General features: G+C 34.2%; 1 protein-coding gene across 4 annotated transcripts in view; it reads right to left on the minus strand.

The window, feature by feature from the left end:
* DCC (DCC netrin 1 receptor) overlaps window positions 1-24,937 on the minus strand; it is a 1,222,872-nt gene that overhangs the window by 620,165 nt on the left and 577,770 nt on the right. For all 4 annotated transcript variants that reach the window (XM_073006286.1, XM_037982936.2, XM_007973974.3 and 1 more), the window contains exons 4-5: window positions 9,320-9,470; window positions 7,811-7,947 (exon numbers count right to left, since the gene is read on the minus strand). In XM_073006286.1, coding sequence (XP_072862387.1) covers window positions 7,811-7,947; window positions 9,320-9,470 — 288 coding nt within the window. The remainder of the gene's footprint in view (window positions 1-7,810; window positions 7,948-9,319; window positions 9,471-24,937) is intronic.

Genomic DNA, 24,937 nt, shown 5'->3' on the forward strand with positions numbered 1-24,937 from the left:
CCCCTACCTATCCTTGAGGCCTAGATCTGTGTCATACCTTCTTCTGCCCAAAGACTACTTGGCAGAATGCTTAGTACACAAGAGGCACTCAACAGTTGATTGCCAGTTTTCTACTCACATTGTTGTTCAGCTGCATGTCTAGGACTAGAGACTATATTCATTAGCTCACTGTATATCCAATCATGTGTTTTAAAATTTTCAAAGCATTTTCAGCAGTGAGCTATTAAGGTGGACTTTTCCAGCTATCTTACAAAACAGTAATGCTTAAAAAGGATGTTTCATTTCCCCCATATGTCTTTATCTGGTCTCTTCTTAAGTCACTTTTAAGATGATTTTTCTAGACCCTTCAGAATAGCTTAGTCTATTTTCTGTTTGCAGAATCAGAACCTCATTTAATGGTTGAGATAACCATATGCAGTTGAAAGAAAATAATAAGTTTAAAGGGAAACTTTAGAAATAGAGAATAAGTGCATGTATTGCATATATATGTATGTACTATGTGTATGCATATGTGTGCACATAGACAAAAATATACATGTGTATGTATATCTATATCTATATCTAAATATTCTGAGTCTATTGTCTTCAGGCTTATTGAATACATCTGTGTAAGGTGGACATGTTCAGCTCTATAGAGAGAACCCTACTTAACCCATTCCTAGAGGGCAATTATAAGTTGTTATTCCTTAAGTAGAAGACTCAGGTAGAAGCAACACCTGCCTCAAAGAGCAGCTTCTTCTCAAGTGCGTTTTCATGTGAGGAGAAGTCTAAACCCATGCACTGTGTGAAATGGTACATGTTACTCATGGAATGGAAGAAATGGAGAACTCTTAGAATTGGTTTAAAATTTTCAATTTTGAAGTGTAAAGGGCTGACCTAGTAGACATATGTGTGACCTATAAAATGAGTTTGCGCCAATCCTGGCCAATGTTTCTCTGGAATTTTGGTAAGGGAAATAATTGAGAAAATGTACACACATGGGGTAAACTTTTAATACTAAATTGTTTGTGTTGCTACACAACTGCTTTAAAGGGAATTCTAGAACCATTTCTGGAAAGTTCAAAGATATTTTTATTTTCTCACTGATGTGCAACTTAATGGCACCTGCTGAAGAGCCCATCCTCAGGAAAGTCCCCACTCATCTCCACTGTGTATGTAAGGACAGTACACAAGGTTTGTCCAAAGCCTGGCACTTTGTTAAAAATCAAGTCAATTTTAAATTATGCATTTCTGCACTGATTCAGACATGGGATCAATCTAGACCCAAAGAGTGGCAAATCTCTAGAACGTTTATGGAGGGCTGTCTTTCTTCCTGTGTGGAGCTGTGTAAAAGTTAGGGATGGACAGATACAGAAAAGGACAATTACAATCAGATTAAAATCCTTGAGCCAGAAAGCTGGACATATTGAACACAAGAATGGAAAAATACCACTTTTGACTTCTTTTTTAAAAAGTAGGTTTTAAAATAAATAATACAAGTAGTCATGGCTAAAATAAAATTTTAAAGTTGACCACAATATTCAGAGAGGCTCCTTCCACATTTTCTTCTTTAGAACTCCTCCCACCCCTGCTGCTTCGGGCTTTGTCTTCTATGAGAGTGGAGACTACCAACTCTTCACATCTTCCCAGAGTCCCTGTTTACATATAATGTTTTTTTTTTTCTTTTTTTTTTTAAAAAAAAAACTTATTCAGACAGTATTAGGCCAACTGGTTTTATGAATTTGTGATTATATGACAGCCCACAGAAGCCAGGCTTCAGATGTTTCTGTAGTCTTCCCAGAACCTAGTGCAATCCTTGTACCCAAAAGGTATCTACCAATACTTTATCCATGGTTACTGTAAGTCAGAAATGCTACCATAAATGGCTATGATAAAGAAAGTATCTGTAAACTTGTTTATATTTTATTTATTGTAAACCAGGTTGTCATTAACCTAGTCTAATAAAAATCTCTACAAAAAGTTTAATGATTATGGAATTTTCCATTTTTATCTTATAAGAAGAAACAAAATGCTAAGCTTCAAATTATATTTAATATATATTCACGCTTTAAAATTACTGAGGAGGGCAACAAAATGTCTTTTCATCTACTCCATAAAATGATATTCTACTTGAAAAGTCTGTTAGTTCATGAAGGTTCACATTCACAGACAGTTAAGTACAAGAAGGGACTGCAAGTTGAAAGGCAAAACAAGAGTCTAATAAAATGCATGATTAAAGTTTTATAAGCAGAAGTTTGGATTTCTTCTGGGATTTTATCTTAAGAATACAAATATGCTTAAATTCTTAAAAATTACGAAAAGTACATTTACATAACAATGATAATAAAGTTCTTTTCTTCTCTTCATTCATTTTTAGAAGGCAATAAATTCAATTTTTCATATAAACTCAGTCCTGCAGGATAATCCTAATTTTGTATCAGAGTAGTCAAAGATTATTTCAAACATTATACAAATATTCATTTTTGGAGCCTCTTAGAATAATTAAAACAGTGTATCAACCACATCCTGAAGTAAATTATGCCTTCTACAGTAGTTATAAATGATATGAAGTCCTTGAGAGACCTCTAAAATATATCCAATTACCAAAACAATTCCTTTAAAACAGACAAAAAGCACCAAGACCACCAAAACTCAAAATATAAACATATCACTATTTTTTAGAAAATTAATCATGCTTCTAATTTACACATTCAACATGTAATCTATATTCAGATTTTTAGAGACAGCATGGTTCATAGAATAAAAATGTAAGTCTAGTGACGACAAAGCTAGCAAACCTGAAGAAAAGGATTTGGCGCCATATGCAAAATGTAAAAATGCAAAGCATACACAACATAGTCAATATTATTCTTATATAAAGAGTTCCTGTAATCAATAAAATAAGGATAATGTTTCATTAAATATATAAAGGTCAAAGAAAATAGCAAATTCACAAAATGTAAAATGCAAATGTCCAAGAAAACTATAAAATGAAATCTTAATTTAATAGGAATATAAATACTAAGGAGACTCCATTTTATAAAATGTGTAGATATTCAAAATTGTAGGGAAAATGCGCTCTTAAGTGAGGTAAATTTTTGCTCTGCCAGTGAGGGTATAAGTATTTCTGGGATACTTCTCCTTCAGATATGAGCAAATTAATGACAAAGATACTTAAGGATAATCAATTTAGTGGGTTGTTTTTGTGTTTGTAGATACAGGATCTTGCTATGTTCCCCAGGATGGACTACAGCTCCTAGGTTCAAGAGATCCTTTCTTTCAGATTCCTGAGTAGCTGGGACTATAGGTGTAAGCCACCACACCTTGCTTAATTAAAACTAAGAAATATGATAATGTTCCCCAATATAAAACTGGAGGTTTGGTGTGATGGCTCATGTCTGTAATCCCAGCACATTGGGAGGCCAAGGTGGGAGGATCACTTCAGCCCAGGAGTTTGAGATCAGCCTGGGCAATATAACCAGACCCTGTCTCTACAAAAAAGAAGAAAAAAGGAAAAGAAAAGAAAGAAAAAAGAAATAGACAGATTTGGTCCCAGATACCTGGGAGGGTGACAATGGAGGATCGTTTGACCCTACGAATTCAAGGCCACAACAGAGCAAGACCCTGTCAAAAAGGAAACAAATTAGAACTGGAGGACACAGACATGTGCACAGGCATACACGAACAAAGATGTTGTGATTTATCCTCAAGTGAAAATGAGGTTACAATATAGCACATATTTCATGTACCTGGAGAAAACAAATGTGTGTGACTGTGTGTGTGTGCATGTGTCTGTGTGTGTCTGTATCTGTGTGTGTGTAAGTGTGTGTGAGTATGTGTGTGTTTGCAAAGTCCAGGTCTTTGGGTTATGTGTATGTGAGCATAATGTCAATATTTTCTGAGTTTTAACATTTTTATTTATCTCATTTTTAACCATAAAAATGTCAACTTTTATACCTCCACGTCTATTTTTCTGATTACACAAATGGTACACCACTTTGAATAAACAAGAAACCACAGTTTAAAAAAAAAAAAAAGCAATAACCACTACTGTACTGAGTACACTTTTCACCTGCTCTATGTCTACAGATTCTAAGTATGGCAATTGTTTTAACCTCATTCTCAAAGAACAGCTTGTATTCCTTTCTTACCTGCTCCGTTACCAGCCTTCCTGCTTTGTCAAGATCATTACATTACGGTCACATATTTTATTTTATGTAAAGTGACTATATAATTATTAACCAAATTGAAATTTCAGATTGTTCTCATTTACATCACATAAACCTGCTTCTTTTTATAACTGTTTCAGTAAAATTAAAAATAAAAATAAAAATAAAGATGAATAAGAATATGTGGAGTGCACAGGGCAGATAGTAAAGCATATGCCTGAGACGCTTTGGTTGGATGCCTGGATATGAATCTGGATCTTCCCTTGGGATACCTACTTATCTTTCTGTGCTAAAATGCCCTCGTTTGTAAAACAGGAAAGTAACACCTAAAGTTGGGGTGTGGATGTTGAATACCTCTTCCTCAACACTGATGTTTTCTTCCCTAGAGAGGCAACTCCTCGAGGGAATGACTTCCGGCCTCACCACTCCCGGATACCCACTTTTTTGACGGAAGCCTGGATCAGGATACAGGACAGACAAATTAACCAGCCTGGAAGTTTGAAGAGGCTCCTTTCACCTACAATTCTCTCTTGGGAACAGGCCTGAGCAAAGGGAGCAAGTGCTCTCCATTGCTACCAGCCACCAGGCAGTGGGACAAGCTGACACCTGAGTGATATCCTGCCAAGACAGACACTACTCGTGTCCAGATGGGCATGTGCCTCTCATGCAGTTGCAAACCACATGCTCAATGGCAGCTTCTTCAACAAATTAAGGTGATGTCTGACTTACCGTATGCCTTACTGCTGTTCTTGTTTCTCACTTAGTACAGAAGTACAGAAGGTAAGAGCGTTGTTATTTAATGGGCTCCACCTACATACCTCCCACAGAGGATACTGTAGCAAATAGATGTCTCACATGGTTTGAACTCAGTAAATGCTGTTTCTAATACGTCTATATCTACATATATGTACACATATACACATATAAATATGCACACACATGCGTGCATATGTACATGTTTTACATATGTGTGTGTACACATAGATATTACTAATGCATATTAACCATATTATATTACTTTAATTTATGTTGTCAATTTTTTTAACTTTTATTTTAGATTCAGGGGTATCAGTACAGGTTTGTTATATAGATAAGTTGCATCTCACTGGGGCTTGGTGTACAGATTATTTTGTCATCCAGGTAATAAGCATAGTGCTGGATAGCTTTTTGATTCTCATCCTTCTCCCATCCTCCACTCTGAGTAGGCCCCAGTGTCCCATGTTGAAAACTAAACATCAAGTACATAAAGACACACTTTACATCTTTGTGTACACATGTACTCAATGTTTAGCTTCCACTTATAAATAAGAACATGCCATATTTGATCTTCTGCTCCTTTATTAGTTTACTTAAGATAATGGCTCAATCCATGTTGCAGTAAAGGCCATGATCTTGTTATTTTATACAGTTACATGGTATTCCATGGTGTATATTTGCCACATTTTCTTTATTCTGTCTACCACTGACTGGCATTTAGGTTGATTTCATATCTTCACTATTGTGAATAGTGCTGCAATGAACATACGCGTGTATGTATCTTTATGGTAGAATGATTTACATTCCCTTGGGTATATACCTAATAATAGGATCATTGGGTAAAATAGTAATTCTGTTTTAAGTTCTTTGAGGAATCACCATACTGCTTTCCACAATGGCTGAACTAACTCACATTCCCACAAGCAGTGTATAAACATTCTTTCTTTTCTCCACAACCTTGCCAATATCTGTTATTTTTTTGACCTTTTAGTAATAGACATTCTGACTGGTGTGAGATGGTGGTTCTCATTCTGGTTTTCATTTGCATTTCTCTAATGATAAGTAATGTTGAGCATTTTTTGGATGCTTATTTTCAATATTTTTATATTGAAAATTTCTTTACATAACAGTGGTCAAGGTTCACTAGAGGTATTGTAACAGAGACTAACCACCTGGCCTAAGGAAAAATCAAAGAAGCATCTAAGTGTCATGTCACTATCAAACTTTATGTGGGCATATGTGCACCAATGAAACATGAAAAATTTATGGAATAAAACTTTCCAAGAGACCAAAAGTATTCACTTCAGTGGTATAGAAATGCACTGCCTGCAGTGGAAAAAATTATTAAATATTTTCTTGTACATCTTTGGATTGTGTATCAGCTAGTATCTAATTGTTTTCTAATTTACACAATTCACAAAGAAAAAATGCCAGTATGAGTGCACACATGTATGCCAATACATATATATGTGTGTGTGTGTATGTTTAGGCTAATTTAGTTTATCCTCAGGAATCAGTATTTGCATATGCTTATCTTAGATGTCAATGAAGCATTACATGTCAAAATAATGTGCATTAATTTGAAGTAAAATTTGACCTCATGCTTTTGCAAATAAAGGTTTACCTATGATGAGTGTAAATTCTAGCGTATTCCATAACCAAATCTGCCTTATGAGCAGTAATACAATTTCCGTCATAACCATTTGTGTTACTGTATTTTGACACTACAAATGTGAAAGTTCTCTATTTTCTTTGTTTCACTAAAATATGATTGAATTAAATTGTGCCATTTTAAAGGCAGCTAATATTTTAATTAGTATAATACTACCTCTAAATCCAGAGTTTAAGTCTTTTGCCCATTCCTAGTTTAATGTTTATGATTTGATCAAAGAACAAGCAACTTCATTACCTAACCTATGATATACATTATTACTGTGCCCACATATGAAAGTGTTTTCTGAATAACCTTTGAAGACAAAAAGCAAAATGGATGGAATAATAGCATGGTATATGTTAGCAGATATAATTAGCATATGATATATTTTCATTTTTACTTAATAACTTTTAAATAGACTTTGATTTTTCTTGGATTCTTTAAAAGGCAAAAAGATTTATTCCAGAGGAAAAATTTCTAAGACTCAATGTTTGGTTGTTGTTACAGAAGAAAAGCAACTTAAATCCAAATGTTAAGGCACCTTCTCCAAACTACATAATTCAAATAAAACTGGTTAAAATAAATCTGGAGTAAATGATAAAAATAAGTGTTTGTTTGAATATCTACCATATATAAAAATTATTCGTTTGCAATGACACATGGGTAATCCTGCCTTTTGGAATATAATGAACCCCTCAATGATCCCTAAATCTCTTTAAATTATATTCTCGCTATGCAACTTTTCCTTACATATTCTTGATTTTAATGGTTCACTTTCAACATAACACTCACAGTATTCCCATGTTAATAAAACAATCTTACCAACATACTGAATTTAATGTCAGAAACCCTGTCATCTCAAATAACATCTGCCTTTTTCCCTCAAGAATAAATATTTTGTACAATTTCCCTCATTTTTTTTCTTCATTTATTTTCCCAGATATTTTGGAATACCATATTTATTATTCAAAACATCTGCCATAAATAATTTTTGGTACTTTTCAGCCGTATCACTGGAATAATTAGATTAAAGCATAACATATCTGGATTTTAACTAATAAATAAATATTCAAACATTGCATATAACCCCTATGCAATTAATCAGAGAAGAGCAAGGACATGTGTGGAGTATTGGGACTTTGCAATTTCACACTAATAAACATAGGAATCAATTCAGCGATGAGCATTTAAAATGTCACGGTGATATATTTTGAAAGGTACAATATAAACTCATCTCCAGCCACTAACTTACCCAAGACTGTGAGCTCTGCAGAGGCACTAATATTCTCATTTTTATATGTGACAACACAGGTATACATTCCACTGTCATCATCTGTCACGTTGGAGATAAGCAAGTTGCTCCCACCCAATAAAGAATACTTTTTAGACCTGCAAGACATAGGGTAGGTAAAGAGTAAATTAACATATGTATATATTAAGCAAGATACTCAGAGCTTTAAATGACCTCCACCAAAGCTCAAACTAAGACACTGGAAAGAAACTCTGTATCATAGGGGCTTGATTAAAGTCTCACTTATTTATCAAAAAAAAATCACTCAAGGTAAACTACTCCCATTGGAAGATTGTGTGTAGTGATCAAACAAATGAAGCAGATTAAACTTGGAAGTAGCTTTAGTGCTAAAAACTGATAATTTAGTCCTAATCTCTCATTTTGGATTTGAGAACCTCAAGGTCTAGAGAAGCGGTCCTCTGGAGTGAAAAATCAACGTCCTGTGCCCTGAAATCCAATTTAGTGATCTTTGTGCAAAACCATATTTGATATTGCACGAAGAGTGTTTGGCTATACCCAGAGAACACACCTTGATGTGCTGAAACTGTAACTGGATTTCCTGTGTATTCTAATGTTCTCAAAAATATTGTAATATCAAACACCATGCCTTGTTTTTATCTAAATATTTAAGGTAAATGAAATTTAAAGATTAATTCATGATTGATAGACTTACCTTTTCTTTAAAAATAAGTATGTTAAAAAGGAGAATACCAGTCCTCAAAAATCAATGAAATTAAGTAAGATTCATTTCATCAGAAGGACTAAGTATTCCATTCTATTGAGAGTTTACTTTCTAACTGTACCTAATATTAATGTTCCAGCAATTCAAAGTCAGCCAAGTTCTCCTCTCTTCCCTTAAATATTTGTTAGAGCTCGAAATATGAGCAATATAGTTGAAGTTCAAAAAAAATTGCTGAAACTCTGTAAAGACATGCTACATATTTGAACTCAGAAAAATTTAGTTTTATTTTTCTCCTTAGTTTTATTGAAGTGAAATTGACAAATAAAACTTGCATATAATAACAGTGTAGACTGTAATGTTTTGGAATATGTATACATTGTGAAATGATTATCACAATTGAACTGATGATCATATCCATCATTTCATGTAGTCATCTTTTGTGTGTGACACAGAATATTAAGGATCAAACCTCGCTATATACCACTTTCTTATAATGGAATCCACCAAAATTTCTCTGCTGAAGACTCTTTGGGCAGGACCATCTCAGAGGCAACCCTGACTTTCTCAGTTTCCTTTCAGAATTGATCTCACGGATTTTGATCTTTTCCTCATCTTCTCATCCCAGTGGCTGTCTTTCATATACTGTATCATGCCAAGAAATGTGGAAAAATAATTATTATGAAAAACCCTAATACTGTAGGTACTTATATCAAATTAGAGAAATATAAATAGCAGCATATACTGATACAAAAGTACACAGCACAAAAAAAGTCTTAAATGTGAAATACCTGAGTTGGATGACTTCCTCGCCTCGTAACCAGGTAAAACTTGGTGGAGGATAGCCAGAAACACAACATTCCAGGACAGCATCTTTTCCTTCAATGGCTACTACATTGGATGGTCTTTGCAGAAAATACAGCTGTCTGTGCAGTCCTGGATCTATGAGAGGAAAACACAGTATCACATAATGTATGAAAAACATTGCAAAGATAAATGGTATACTTTGATTTTTTCTCCTAACCAGACAAAAGATGAAGAAAGAAAAACGGAAAGATGTCAATGAAATTTGCAAACTCCTAGAACAGTTTTTTCATCCCAAGTTTATAGGATTATGGTATTGAAATATTCTTAGCTGTAGATGATGTCATGATATAGGACATCAGCTTGAGGCTATTCATGTATCTGAGGTCACCTATAAGGAGGCAGGCCTTGTTTACTTATCGGCATTGGAGAATAGAAAAATGTCAATAGCTTTTCTAAATGTTATTATCCAAAACTTTCTGATATGCTCAGTTTGCCTACCACCAATATCTATTCTACTTTCTTCTACATTGTTTATTGCTTCTGTGGCTCGGAAAATAAGAGAAACAAATAGATTAGAATCTGACATATTCAAATTGTGTTAAATAGCATACAGGTACTGAGGATTAGAATACACAGGTGCTGAGAAAATAACTGCTTTCTGAGCCTGAAGCAAGGGGATAGAAAAAGATGGCACAATCATGGGGTAAATATGCTCAGTTATAAGAGATAAAAGCCAAATAATGAATTAGAGAAAAATATATATTTAAAGAACAAACAAACCCACGTAAGGACATTGCAAAGAGCAGGCTAGAAATATAAGGAGATATCTAGGAAATGGTAATTCTTAAAGATGCAGGGAAGACAGATTTGAGGAAAGAATGAAAAGTTTCGTACTACAAAGAGGTTAAGCAAAATGTAATAGAATCCAAGTAAGGAAATGGTCCAATTATTCATCCATCCCTATATCCATGGTCTTTGTAATTTTGCAATTCCATCTGTAAAGAGGTGAACTCTTTCTCCCTACTTCTTGTTGTTACTTGCTTCCACCAATTAAATACAGTGGAAATGAAGAAAGAAAAAAAAAAAAAAAGAAAGAAAATAACTGCTTTCTTAGAAAAGGAATTTACATTTGTATAACTTAAGTTGGTTTAGTTTATAACTAATCTGACTGTCTGGCTTGTTTATTTTTAATTTTCACAACATTTGAAAGAGTTTGCCCCTAGAGCTGAGACCCTGGGTCAGTGAAGGCCTCTGCACCCTTCTACTTCATCTGATGCATTTACTAGTTCTACATATGGAACATTATTCACTTTCACTAGCAGATAACTGAAACAGTGTTTATGCAACCTAGGAACTCTTTTGATTAAATCCTTAAATATATTTCATCCAAAGTTGCTAAGATTGTATCAGGTGGAATAGAGGAAAAATTCACAAAGTTCTAAGCCCAGAATGCAACGCTCAGGTAGGCTTGCTGAAAGTTAAGAGCTTCTATTTCCCCTTCTATATAAGCTCTGCTAATAATGCCTGGGGACACACCAACACCAGTCCTTAGAGGAGGGTATTCTACCCATGGCAGTGTCCTCTGACCAGACCTGTGGACTAAAATTATGTCACTCAAAGTTTATTTGAGACAAGATACTGTGTTTTCAAGTACCCATTAAAATCCACATCTCCTGAGGAAGGCTTAATTGAAGCCACCTTCAACCTAATTCATTCAGTGGGATTATCCTGTAATTTGTCATTTTGCAGAACAAAGCAAAATCTGGATGCAAAGAAAATGAGGCAATGAAATCTTTTGAACTAGGATTGGGGTGAGGAGAATCGCTGAAGGAGGATAGACCCAATGGGGTTATAGCATGAGCTGCTGGTGATCAGAGAGGATATAAAGTGGGAGGGGACCTAGGACACATTTGACATTATCCTTAGTTTTCATCAGCCTGACCCAACTCCACACAGGTGAATCACAAGGTGAATCACAGGGTAATAAAAGACACCTATTCTCAAGCTAGTAGTTGGGACAGTAATTGTTACCTAAAGTATTCTTTGTGTGGAGAGAGAAAATTTCACACTTTCTCTGTCTTCCCACATTTGCTTCTGGTTGTTCCAGCAACAAAAATAAATACTCTTCACAATGAAAATATTGAGAGCATTTTCCAAATAGGTTCATCTTTATTATATCAATATTGTATAAAAATATCTCAGAACTTTGGAAAATTGCTGATGGTATGCTCCATTTCCTTTCTTCAAAGTGACTTTTCAAATCTCTCAAATATGGTTTGAAAGACAATACAGCTTATTGATAAATTTCCTGAACAGGAAAGTTCCCAAAATTTGTATTTACAAATAGTTGTCTTGATATTAGAGGCCTATGCATTTTAATATTTTACTTTCACCACCTGCTCCTCAGTAGAAATGTTTCTACAACTTATACTACACAATATAGTTTTACAATATCCCCTGTGAAAAACATCAAGATCTACTTAATCTTCTAGCTTAAATAAAAATTACCTGGGACCTATCAACAATGCTACTAATTAACCCATGGAAGAGACACTTTTCCTTATTTATTTATTTATTTATTTGTTTGTTTGTTTGTTTGTTTTGAGATGGAGCCTCTCTGTCACCCAGGCTGGAGTGTAGTGGTGCCATCTCAGCTCACTGCAACTTCCACCTCCTGGGTTCAAGTGATTCTCCTGCCTCAGCCTCTCAAATAGCTGGGATTACAGACATGCTCCACCATACCTGGCTCACTTTGGTATTTTTAGTAGAGATGGAGTTTCACTATGTTGGCCAGGCTGGTCTCGAACTCCTCATCTCAGGTGATCTGCCCGCCTTGGCCTCCCAAAGTGCTGGGATTACAGGTGTGAGCCACCATGTCCAGCTGACATTTTCTACTCAAACTATTTTACTTCATCAGAAAACAAAATCATGCAACACAAAATGGTTATTTAATATTTTATTTAAAAATTTTTATTTACTAAACAGTTGAACAGATAGATAGTTCAGAGAATTGTCATATATCAGGTCCCCATCCCTTGCAATGCAGTTTCTCCTATTATAAACATCTTACACTAGTGTGTTATATTTGTTACAATTCATGAACCAATATTAATATATTATCATTACCTGAAGTCCATAGCTGCCATTCTGGTTTGTCCTTTACTTTTCATAATTCTATGGGCTTGACAAATGCATGTCATATCATTTGAAATAATCTCAGCATCCTAAAAATCCCTGAGCTTCACCTATTCATCCCACCCCTGCCATCCCTACCAAACTCCAGGCAACCACTGATCATTTTACTATTTCTATAGTTGTACCTTTTCCACGATGTCATATCACTAGAATCATAAAGTACATAGCCTTTTCAGACTGGCTTTTTTCACATAACAATATACATTTAAGATTCTTTCATGCGTTTCTGTGGCTTGATAGGTTGCTTATATTTATTGCTGGATAATATTCCATTGTATAGATGTACCAGAGTTTATCCATTCATCTTTTGAAGGATACACCTTGGTGGCTTCAAGTTTTTGGTGATTATAAACAAACCTGCTATAAACATTCAAGCGTACATTTTTATCAGGACACACATTTTCAACTCAATTGAGTAAATACCTTGGAGTGCAAGTGCTAGATTGTATGGTAAAACTGTTTAGCTTTGTGAGAAACTGCCAAACTGTCCTCTAAAGTGCTGTTCAATTTTTCATTGCCACCAGCAAAAAGAGTTCTACATCCTTGTCAGCATTTGATATTGCCATTTTTTTTTTAATTTTAGCCATTCAAATACTTGTGTAATGGCATATAATAGATGTTTTAACTTGCAATTCCCCAATGGACATATGATGTTACACATATTTTTATGTTTACTTTCCATTTTTATATCTTCTTTGATGAGGTGTCTGTTCAGATTTTTTATCTATTTTTAAATTGATTTCTTTCCTTATCATTGAGTTTTAATAATTTGTTGTTTGTGTCAGATTGAAGTCCTTGATCAGAAGTGTGTTTTGCAAATTTTTTTTCAATCTGTGGGTTGTTTTTTCAATCTGTGGGTTCTTTTAACAGTGTCTTTTGTAGAAGATACGTTTTTAATTTTAATAAAGTCCAACTTATCAACTTCTCGTTTCATGGATTATTTAGATGTTATATGTAGAAATGCATTGCCAAATTTGCTGACCTATATTTTTCGTACATTATCTTCTAGAAGTTTTATAGTTTTGTGTTTGTATTTAGGTTTACAGTTCATTTTGAGTTAATCTTTGTGAAAGGTATGTCTAGATTCTTCTCTTCCTTTTTTTTTTTTTTTTTTTTTTTTTTTGATATGGACATTCAATTGTTTCAGCACCACTTGTTCAAAAGGCGATTTTTTTTTCCACTGACTTGATTTTGCTCAAAGATCAACTGACTGTATTTGTCTGGGTCTATTCTGGGGAGTTCTCCTCTATTCCATTGATCTATTATTTTGCCAATATCACACTATCTCAACTGTTGTAATGTTATAGTAAGTCTTGAAATCAGGTAGTGTCCACCCTTCAACTTTGTTCTTCTTATTCAGTATTGTGCTCACTATTCTGGGTCTTTTGTCTTTGCATGAAACTTTTAGATTCGTTTTGTTTAAATTAAGAAAATTACTTACCAATATTTAATCTTTGTTTTAAAATATCAGTGATCTAAGCATCACGGGCTTATACAGCAAAAAAGAACCACCTACTTTTCCATTTTCAGATGAAGCATATATGGTGCAGATTACTCCAATCTTGACTTGGCTCATTTCAGTGACGTTTGTTACCATTGTGGCTTCATAGGGATTGGAATTTGTGACATTCATTATACGAAAATGTCAGCTTTTGACAGAAAAACATGATTTTATTTCCCCAAGGTATTTCTTTGTATCATTTAATAAGTTCTAACACTAAGAAAGTTCCCCCAAAAAGTAATAGAATTTTTCATTAATAGTAAGTAGTTCATGTATTTTACAACATCGTGCTAGATGAATGATCAATAAATGTTTTAATATTCTCTAATCCAGAAGGGAGGATTTTTACTCTTTTTGTAAGTCAGGCCTGACCTCATATCTTGCTTTGACTGGTAGATTGTGGTGAAAGCCACACTGCATGAGCTCTGCAGCCAAGGTCTCAAAAGGCCTTACAGCTTTTGCCATTGCTCTCTCTTGACACTACCATGTTAGTCTAGCCAAATGGAAGATAGAAAGTCACATGGAGCATAACGGAGGCCCTCAGTCAACAGCCAGCACTAGCTGTCAGGCATGTGAGTGAGGCCATCTTGAAACCTCTCTCTCAGCCAAATGCACATAAGTGAGGCAAAGTGAAACTGGCAGAGAAACTGTTCATATAAACTACAGAATCATAAGAAATCACAAATCATTACTGTTTTGAGTCACTAAACTTTGTAGTTCCTTATGCTGCAAAAAATAACTGAAGTATATTCATAAAAATGAAAACAAAACAAGATATCAGAAACTTAAAATACCAAGCAACTGTTTTTGTTATTTCAGTTTGATTTTTAGTTTCTGTTTTTGCACTGCTGGAATGTTCTACAGAAACATTATTAAACTTGATATCTGCCTTATTTTTTTCTTTTATTTACAATATGAGTTTTAGAGAGTAGGATTAAGAAAGTATATTTGTATTTTTAAATGAAGAGGAAAAAGATGCAATTTTCAAGGTTAACATTGTATGATGGAATTATGTGTGGTTTTTTCATCTTTGGATTCTTATGTATTTTCTAAAGGTTTTTAAATAACATGTAGTATTCTCAGAGTACAGAGTTATCTTAAACTCTAGTATTGCAAAGTGTAGAGAAATTGTACCAGCAGCAAACAATTATCAAAGTTAAAGACTAACATTCAAGGCACATATATAAGAGTAAATGAGAGTTTTTCCTCTAAGCTCCGTAAGAATAGATTAAAAAGTCCTGGGAGATGTGAACTTAAAATTCTAGGTTGTGAGTCTTGTTGACTAAATCGATTTTAATGGAACCATGATGAAATTAGTAATTACTGATTAAAAATCATTTGTGTTCTCATTATATGGGAACCACTATTCATATCCAAATGCAGTTATGCAGCTAATAGAATATAAAGACTTTTCCAGTGAATTAATGAACATAGTTCAATTACAGGAGAGGGTATCAGAATGCAAATTTGTAATGTTCTATTTCATAAATTGGTTGACCCTTATGTGGTCATTTTCCTTTTTATTCTCTAAGGTATCCATATATTTCATTTATTTGTATGTATCTATGACATATTTTAAAATAAAACTAAGAGAAAAATATAAGTGTGGGTCCTAGAAAGCATATTTGACAATAGCTTTACAGTCAAGCCAGCAGAAAGGAAGGATTTTTTCTAATGTCAAATTTTGGTATTAAAATCTACAAAAGCATACCTCTTTAATGTGACACTCCTGAATGTAAATGTACAAAATTATGCAACTATTTTTCTCAATTTATTAAAAGCAGTAATGCTTTGCTTGATCTCAAGCCCAGTTTAGCGTTTTCCTACTGGGGAGAAAATATTGACCTGATTCTTTGAACTGGTCTGTTTGTTATCCTGGTGGCAGTACAGCTAATCCTCCCAGACAGCAAGAGGGTGGTATGGAAATAAAGAAAGAGAAAACAGTCATTACAGTGATACTGATCTCAGACTACACAGATTGCATTAAAGTGTGGAACCACCCTATGGCAATATGTTGCCTTTGCTATTCTTTCCTTTCTCTCTTTCCTCTTCACTTTTTCCTAAATAGAAATATTGGTCTACTTTAGCTTAATCCGTTATCCGGGTTGAGGATGATCAGTCTACAATCATTACAACAAAGAACAACGATGCAGACAGTGAATCTCAAACTGTTGGGTCTTAGGAACTTTTGTACTTTTGAAAATTATTATCCCTTTGAAGCCCTTTAGCTTTTGGTTATATAGGATATAGCAAAAAATACGTTCCATACTAAAAATCAAAACAGACTTTAAAAATATTTATTAAATATTTATTATTTTTGAAACAGGGTCTGTCTCGCTCTGTTGCCCTGGCTGGAGTGCAGTGGCATGATCTCGGCTTGCTGCAACCTCCACCTCCCTGGCTCGAGCCATCTTCCACCTCAGTCTCCCGAATAGCTGGGACTACAGGCACATGCCACCACGCCCAGCCATTTTTGTTTGGATTTTTTTCCCCCCCCCTGTAGAGACAGGGTGCCCAGGCTGGTCTCAAACTCTTGAGCTCAAGCAATCTGCCCACCTCAGCCTCTCAAAGTGCTGGGATTATAGGCATGAGCTGCTATGCCCAGTCTACTAAATATTTATTTTTATCCCATCAAAAATAACATTTTAAAAAAAAAACTATATTTGCCAAAACAAAAATATTGAGTATAGTGGTAGTTCTTTCCATTTTTATAAATCTTAAAAATTATTGGTTTAATTTAAAAATACTTTCTGCATTCACATTGTTCTGTTGTTCTTGTTGAATTACATAGAAGCAATCTGGCCTCAAATAAATATGTACTTGGGAAAGTGAGGTGTATTTTGATAGCCTTTTCACATAATTGTAGAGATATCCTTGAACACTAACAAAACTCAATAAGCAGCATCTTGAAAATTAGTTGTAATGTGAAATCTGGCGCCATATTGATAAATGTTTTGTCCTATGTTATGTAAAAATCTACTGATCTAGCTGGTATTTTGAATAGATCTTTTACCCATGCATGATTTTGTCACATCAATCACTGGTTATTTGGATTGGTACATTGTATTAGACACATCTTCCAAATGTTGACACATTTATAGAGTAGCAAAAAATTTCATTTGCTACTCTCACCACCAATCCCATCAGAAAGGTGCTTGAATGTTGGAAAGCTGTCAAGCTCCCAGTGGCAGATACATGTTTTGCAAATTTCTAACTTAGAAACTTGAATTTCATTCTTGGCAGTAAATATAATTTTCCTTGAAGTAGCTAGCTCACTTTGTTCATTTTTGAGAAATGTGTAACAAGTACCCAAGTCTCAATAGCAAGTTTTTCTATTGACTGTCCTTTCAAGTAAAAATGGTGTTTCATAAAGGAAAAAAAAAAAAAAAAAAAGGTAGCTAATTCAACTTGAAATTCAAATTATCTCAGAAGTGTTTACCATGCAAAACCCATTATACTTTGTTTTGTGTATGTATTTTCCTATTTTGATATTTGGAATACTAAAAAGATGTGTACTTTAAGGATCTAGACAATACAATTAATAATTTTCACTGCTCTATCATGGACATTCTTAAGCCAACATGGTAAAAAAAAAAAAAAAAAAAAAAAAAACTCAAAAGATATATTAGTATTATTATGAAAATAATTTTTGACCTTGCAGATCCCCTGAAAGCATCTCAAGAAATTTCAGAGTTCTAGGTACCTATCATACTTTGAGAACAAATGCAGACACAGTCTCATAAAATAATCATGTTTCTGAAATACTCAAGAAGCCCATTTTCCTTCAACATAGAAATAGTTTTGTATCTTTCAAATAGAAATTGATAAATTAAATATATTTCTTCGTTTTCCCCCTTTCTGTCCCCTTTTTCTTCCTTCCTCTTTTCTACCTCTCCTGCCCCTCTTATTTTGCATTTGAGTAGTGCAAAAAATAAATATGTTCAATTACTATATTTCAGCAATAGTTTGTTAAAAGTCCAATAGCATCATGGATCATATAACCTGACACATTTACTTACACTTAATATATTCAGAAACAAAAAGTTAGCTCTCATCAGGCCCCATGCCCTAAAGAAGGGAAGATGTATTAAAGGAAGAGAATATATCCTTTTAAAAGAATTTTTAAAAAAAGGTTAAAACATTACAATGGTCAAATTATTTGAGTGTGTGTGACCTACTGAGAGGCATATTTCACTGTCCATATTCACAGAGTTTCCCAAATGCCTTTGGGGCACACAATTTTATCTTCCCCTCATGGTAGACGACTTGGTTGGTCATATGAATTATCCAACCTGCGATGCTTCTTAGAGTCTAAAAAAACACTCCTTACAAATATTTTAGGACACTGGGTGTGATTAAAACTATCCTGAGTAAACTAGAATTTATGCTCATGCAGTGATGTCTACGGCTTTCCTTTAACAGGGCCATTTCTCTAAACAATTATTTAGGAACCTCAACACCAAATTTATGGCGCTGAATCTAAAGAATAACTGAGACATAGAGAAATTAAATTATGGACTGCCGACATCTACGTTGGCAAGAAAAACAATACCAGTTTTCACAACTTAATAACTGTCTTCCTCAAAAAAACCAGTAGTTGCTTTTAATTTTTATGCTTTCTGAATGCAAAAGCCTTTTTTCCTCATTGTGTACTCCTTGGTTTTCTTTATTAAATTCCTGCCTCCATGGAATATCAAACACATTTCCAAATGGAAATTAAAGGGCACTGCAGGCTACCGTGGTGTATTCTCTTTGATTTCTTCCCAGGCATAAGAGTTACAAATTAATTTAACTTCAGAGAGCTGGTTTGCTCTGTCTGCATCCTCAATTTCAAGCTAACCTACTGTTCACCTGCTGGCTGCTTCGTCATCCCCCATCTAGCTCTGTTTTAGAAAATTCAGCAGGTACCGTGAGCCTTCAAACACCAGTAGGTACTCTAATATGTGCTCTGAGTGAAAAATTCCATGAACTCCTTTAACTCTGTGTTTAGAATATTCTTTATTGAAAAGCCAGCCAAATCCAAACTGATCACAGGAATCAGAATTTATTTAATAAAAAAATGAAAACCTCCATCTGGCTGTAAGCCAAGGAGCTTTGAACATGGAGGGAGAAAGGAGTCATTTCTCTGGAGCTATTATTCACCACTCTAGGATTCTATTATTTTCCTTCCTCATTTACACCAATTCAGTACTAAAAATGACATTCCCTCTCTGTAAATATTCCTACATCTGTTCATATTTCCTCTTTCTTTCTCCATGTACACATACATATTGCTATTTCTAGTTAGAGTCTGGCGGAAGAAAGGAGAGCATCTATTCTTATCACTGGCGTATGGCTTCTACCCCTTGTGTCTCACAGCAAATTTTGAGTCTATCAGATTCATTTTGTAGCAAGTCTGAAGGAAGTGATTTTTTTTTTTATTTTTAGATTTTTTTTTTTTTTAATTTTGCAGCTGACAGTAGAATCCCAGAAAACAAATGTTGCCATTATGATGTGTCAAAGTTAGTTTGGAGAATCCAAAAATCTTCATAATGTATAGATATATGCATAAAGCAGCATGAAAAACTTTCCAGAAAAGCAATGGGTTTGTGATTTTGACTCTTGCTGTTTGATCATGAACCAAAGCATTTGGATTATTTCCCATTTTGCCAGTGTTGAATCAATAAAAGTGTGCCCATAATTTATGACTAAATTTATCTTTTTTTATGTTCCAGGAATAAATTGATGGCAAACGAGGCCAGAAAAGGAAGCAAGCTCTACAGGTCTTTTCACTATTTTTTTTGTGACTTTTGCTTCGTGGGTTACAAGTTTGGCTTCTACACACCCTCAGGGAGGCTTTCTTGTTCATGTGAGAATCACGGATGATTGCCTCACCCTTAAGATGACCCATCTAGGGCTGTTAAATGTCACATTCATAAGTAAATGCAGAAATGACCATATTTTGTCCTCATTAGACTCTTGGGGGGAAAAAAAAAAAAAAAAGGTTCTCTCCTTTCCAAGACATATTCATTCCTCTACGTGGAGGACAATCTCAAATACGTTGTTTTTGCTTTTGAACTTACGGGAAATAGTAACTTACCAGGAAATAGTAGCTAAGAGAATATAATATAACCCATATCTAACATCACTCAAGGTCAATAATAAAAATAGAAAAAAAAAACTGGTAGATTTGCTGAGGGGGAGATCACAATTTTAGAATGACAGACATGACTAGAAAAATGTAATCAGTCCCCAAGTGTTTAAATGTTCAGCTTGGAATCCTGAGCCTTGCTGATATCCACCCAAAGAGCACTGGGAAAGAAAGAATTATGTTTCAATTCAGAATCAAACAGAAATGTATCCACAGTAAGTCAGTTTAGGCTTATCAACATATGAGGCTTTGTTACATCTGAAAGGAATGTCACCAGCTCCATGTGAAAGACTGGTTACCTTGATTATCGCACAATGGTTAACTGACCTGATCTACTATAACTAAATCCACTACAACACGATTGTCAGCTTACTCCTGTGCTCTGCCTAGAGTAAGGAGTAGCGGCTCAAGTTATCATCCAGTGTGGAGAGGGCCTCAGAATGACGTGGAACTTAGTTGTACACAATAAAAGGTATCCTGTCTTCTTTTGGTGTGATTTGTGTGACAGCATAAACTGACTTAAAACTATTTTTTATTAATTATTGTGTTATAGGATGGCCTTGTGGCTTTTAAGGATTAGATTTCATCTTGCAGACCCAAATTGTTCAACTCTAGGATTGTAAAGGCAGAGTTGAGGGTGAATGTGGAATGAAATAATAAATTAGATCCTTTGTAGTGAAAAGATTTGAAAAGGCTGATTCCTTCTCTTAACAGATAAGGAAACTAACGGTTTGAGAGGATTAGAATTGTTCACCAGTAATGAAGATCAAATACTATCAAGCTTATTTATCTCCTGACTCCTATTTCTAAACCAGTTCCTCTTGTACCACATCATACAGCAAAGGAAAATAATGCTACTGGAGAGGTAAAGAAACGTAAAATCATGTAGCAATAAGTTACTGGAGAGGAAGAAGGTTCAGGAAACTCTGACTTCTCTTAGATGTGAAAATAAAATGCAGAAATGTACCAGGACTACAGATAAATAGCCTAAAGCATGTGTAATGAACTACCAGTAGATAAATTAATACTTTTGAGACCCAGAATCCAAAATCACGTAATTTATTACCAGAGAAATAATCTTGACATGAAAACAGATTTATTTAAAACTGGAAACTCTAAAATGCTAAGCTACTGAGGACTTTGAAGTTCCAGGCACTGTACTTGCCTTGTCAAACTCAAGCCTCACAACCACCCTACGAAATACGTGATATTACTTGCTACATTTTATAAGATAAATAAAGATTCAGATTAAGTAACATGTCCTAAATTGTACAATTACCAGGTGGTGAAACAAAGATTTGTACTTAATCTGTGTCAGACCCCATGATACTAACCACTTACTATAACAGTAGTTCAAGTCGGGAATTTTTAATATTTATTAATCGGTCAATGTTAAGTCAATGTGAGCAGAATCCATGGAAAATGGATTGTGAGTGTCCATATGCAGACCTTTTTATGCCATCTGAATTAAATCTGATATATCTAGAAAACATGGACTTCACCTGGCTTACATACAATATGATCATATACTTCATTTTTTTTCCTGGTATATATGAGAGGAGCACAAGAAACCATTTTATCCATCTTAAATTATGAAAGGCTAAGTGCACCCTTTTTATACCCTGGTATAGGAGAAAGTTTTATTCAAACTAGATTCTTATAAAGAAAACACACTATGTGAAAATCCTACAACGCATAAAAAACATTAAATATGAGACAAAAATATCAGGTAATGCATTAACCTAATGGGCTGTTCACTTCCTTTTGTTTTTTGGGTGTATGTTTATGTCAGTATATTCATTGCTCAAAAACCTTCAGTGATGCCCAATCATCAACAAAGTTAATTGAATCAATTCTAAATTCCTAGGCATGAGGTTCCAGGATCTCCATATGGTGAGCTCAACTTCTCATTCTGGTTTTATCATCTACTGGAATCATTGTACAGACAGTTCTTCCCTTATGATCTATAAGATAATAATCTACAAAAACCTTCTGAATTTCCCAACTAGTTCCTTGTCTATGTTCATTTGGAACTAGATTTGAGTACCTGAATTTGCCCTTCTCTGCCTTATGTTAGTCATAGGGCTACATGAATTAAACATCTGGCTTGATGATAAATTTTAAAAGTGAAGAAAGTGTCCTCTTTGTTATACAGATCATTATTCCATAGAAATGGAATCTATTTTCTGTAACTACAACCTATTTTATAGAAAATAGATTAGTTTTGAAATATAAGTAATATTTAGCAAAACTAAAAAGTTTAATGTACCATTGAGGAATAAATTCTTAGTGATGAAGAAAAATCTAAAACTATTTGTTTTCCTTTCAGACAGGATTTTCCTTTCAAATAAGATGGATTTTAGAATGGTTTCTGCTAATATTTATTTCAATAAAAATAGAGAAAAATCATATATATTATAGTCCAATTTATTTCTTTAAAAGCCAATGTATCTATTTAGATAAATATTTAGTTAGGTCTAAACAGGGCTCAGAGTCATCTAATTGTAGTTAAACAAACAATAGATTGAATTACCAATTGATCAATTCAATTAGGCCATTAAGCAAACTAAAATAAGAATTCCATTGTATAGGCCTGTAATTGTAGTCAATCTAGTGCCCAAAGCAGATTTATAATTCTGCAATTCAATCTCCTGCTTGGCATTCAGACATGATGTGACATGAACAAAGTGAACTTGACAACCACAATGGCTGCTTCCATTCATCACATGTTCGCCATTACACACAATCAGATATTGTAAAACATCTCAACTCTGACTTAGTGTTTTGTTATTGATATTTTTAAAAATGCTTTAGAACAATGTATTACTGATTCTGTTACACATGTATAATTTCCAAAAGCGAAAATTTAATTTGTCTTAAAACATTAACCAACAAATGAAACTAGGTACTAATTTTCATACCTTTAATGACATAATTATTTTAATCTGGAAGAGATAAAACTTTATGGGAAAAATATCTTCTAAAAAAATCTGTTTTAAACACAATAACACTACTCTCCTACTTCTGGTCTCAATGAAAAGTTCTACTAACCAGCTTTTATCAGAGCCTGGATTCTATCCCCTCACCCATAAGCCGCTTGTGATATGTTTCCAGGACCAAATCAAACATCATTTCTGGATCTTTCCATCTCATCCTCCTTACCATTTAATTCCCTTCCTTCCAGCTTCTTCCCCTTTATCGCTTCCTGCCTATGAGCCAGTCAGAAGGTATACAGTTCACCTGAAAAGGTTTTGATCTCTATTTTCTTTATGCTTTGTGCATGCTGCTCTTTTTCCATGGTGTATACTTCTCTTTACCTAGCTAGTACTTGTTGATATGGTTCTTTTGAGGGTAGTGGTGGCTCTGTGTTTTCCTCTTTCACAACACAGCCTACTTGCTTTGTCTATTTCCCCCATTGGACTATAAGCTTTTGTAGGGCATGGTATTCCAACATTTCATTCCTAGCAACCAGCAGGATGCCAGGTATATAAGATTCATTCAAAAGTTAATTGAATAAAGTATTTATTTAATAAATAAAGTGAAACTGGTTGCTGAAAGATAGCACTTTAAAACTACTGTTTGTTAAACTCTGAATTTAATAGACCTCAGTTACTTCGTGATAAAAGACACCTTCTATATAAAAGAGGCAACCTGAAATAAGTTTCACACAGACTTCAGTAAGTATATTAAAATAAATATTATTTAGAATTATATAACTATAACCACATACACATAAATTCAAACACTTCTTATGAACTATGGTAAAAATGAATGTTGGGGAAAGTTGCCAAATTTCTCATTAACAGCTATGTCTCAAACTAAAGCAAGATATAAATTACTTCATCAGTCAACATGGTAATTTAGTGACTCCAGAAAAAAACAAACTTTTCAAAAGTTCTAACCATTCTGGTACCATGTTTAATAGTCCTAAGTCATGCTAACATGATGTTTGTATAGGTGTGTGTATGTATTAACATGTATACACACATATACACACATATGTATTATATCTGTAATTTATTATGCCTCACATCGGTACTTAGAGAGAGTGGAAATTGATTCAGAAAGGATTAGCATGATTTTTAAAATGAGAGAACCCTAAGTGGCAACTAAGAGAAGCAGAGATTTGCCATTCATTCATTCACTCACTCATTCATGCTCTCAATCTTGTACTTATTGTGCATCTGTGAATTTGACCTCTACACCAACTTGTAAACTTGAGGATGTGTTAAACGCATTCTCCTTTAGCAAGTTCTTTATTTGACAGCTAGCCTATGAGACAGGCTTAGCCAAGTATAACAATAACTTGTGTGTGTGCAGGCATGCACGTGTGCACACGTTCATGTACTATCTTAACTCATAATTTTTTCTAAAGTTTATATTTGAATTCATAGAATTTAGATAAAAATCTTCATTTGATGTGATGCATTTACAAAAATATCAGTTTCAATTCGGCTAAGAAATGCTCACACATCTCAAAAGTACAACATAGTCTCTATTTTAGGCAAATTAACAAAGCAAAATTTGGCTTTAAATAAATCTCCATGGTTTACAATGCAAATGGCTGTTGCAAGGCGAACAAAGAAAGGTAAATGGGGATTTATTATGTCTCTGTGTCTTTTAAAACTTTGCATTTCTAATTTAATATTTCATTAGTTCAACCTGATACCTTAATACCACTGGAAAACAGACTTTCCTGTCATATTAAGATAAACTTATTCTTGCCAATTTTCTATGCAGCTTACCTTGGCTTCCTATCTGGTATACTCAACAGAT

The sequence above is a fragment of the Chlorocebus sabaeus genome, chromosome 18 (genome assembly GCF_047675955.1).
Source record: "Chlorocebus sabaeus isolate Y175 chromosome 18, mChlSab1.0.hap1, whole genome shotgun sequence".
Taxonomy (NCBI): domain Eukaryota; kingdom Metazoa; phylum Chordata; class Mammalia; order Primates; family Cercopithecidae; genus Chlorocebus; species Chlorocebus sabaeus.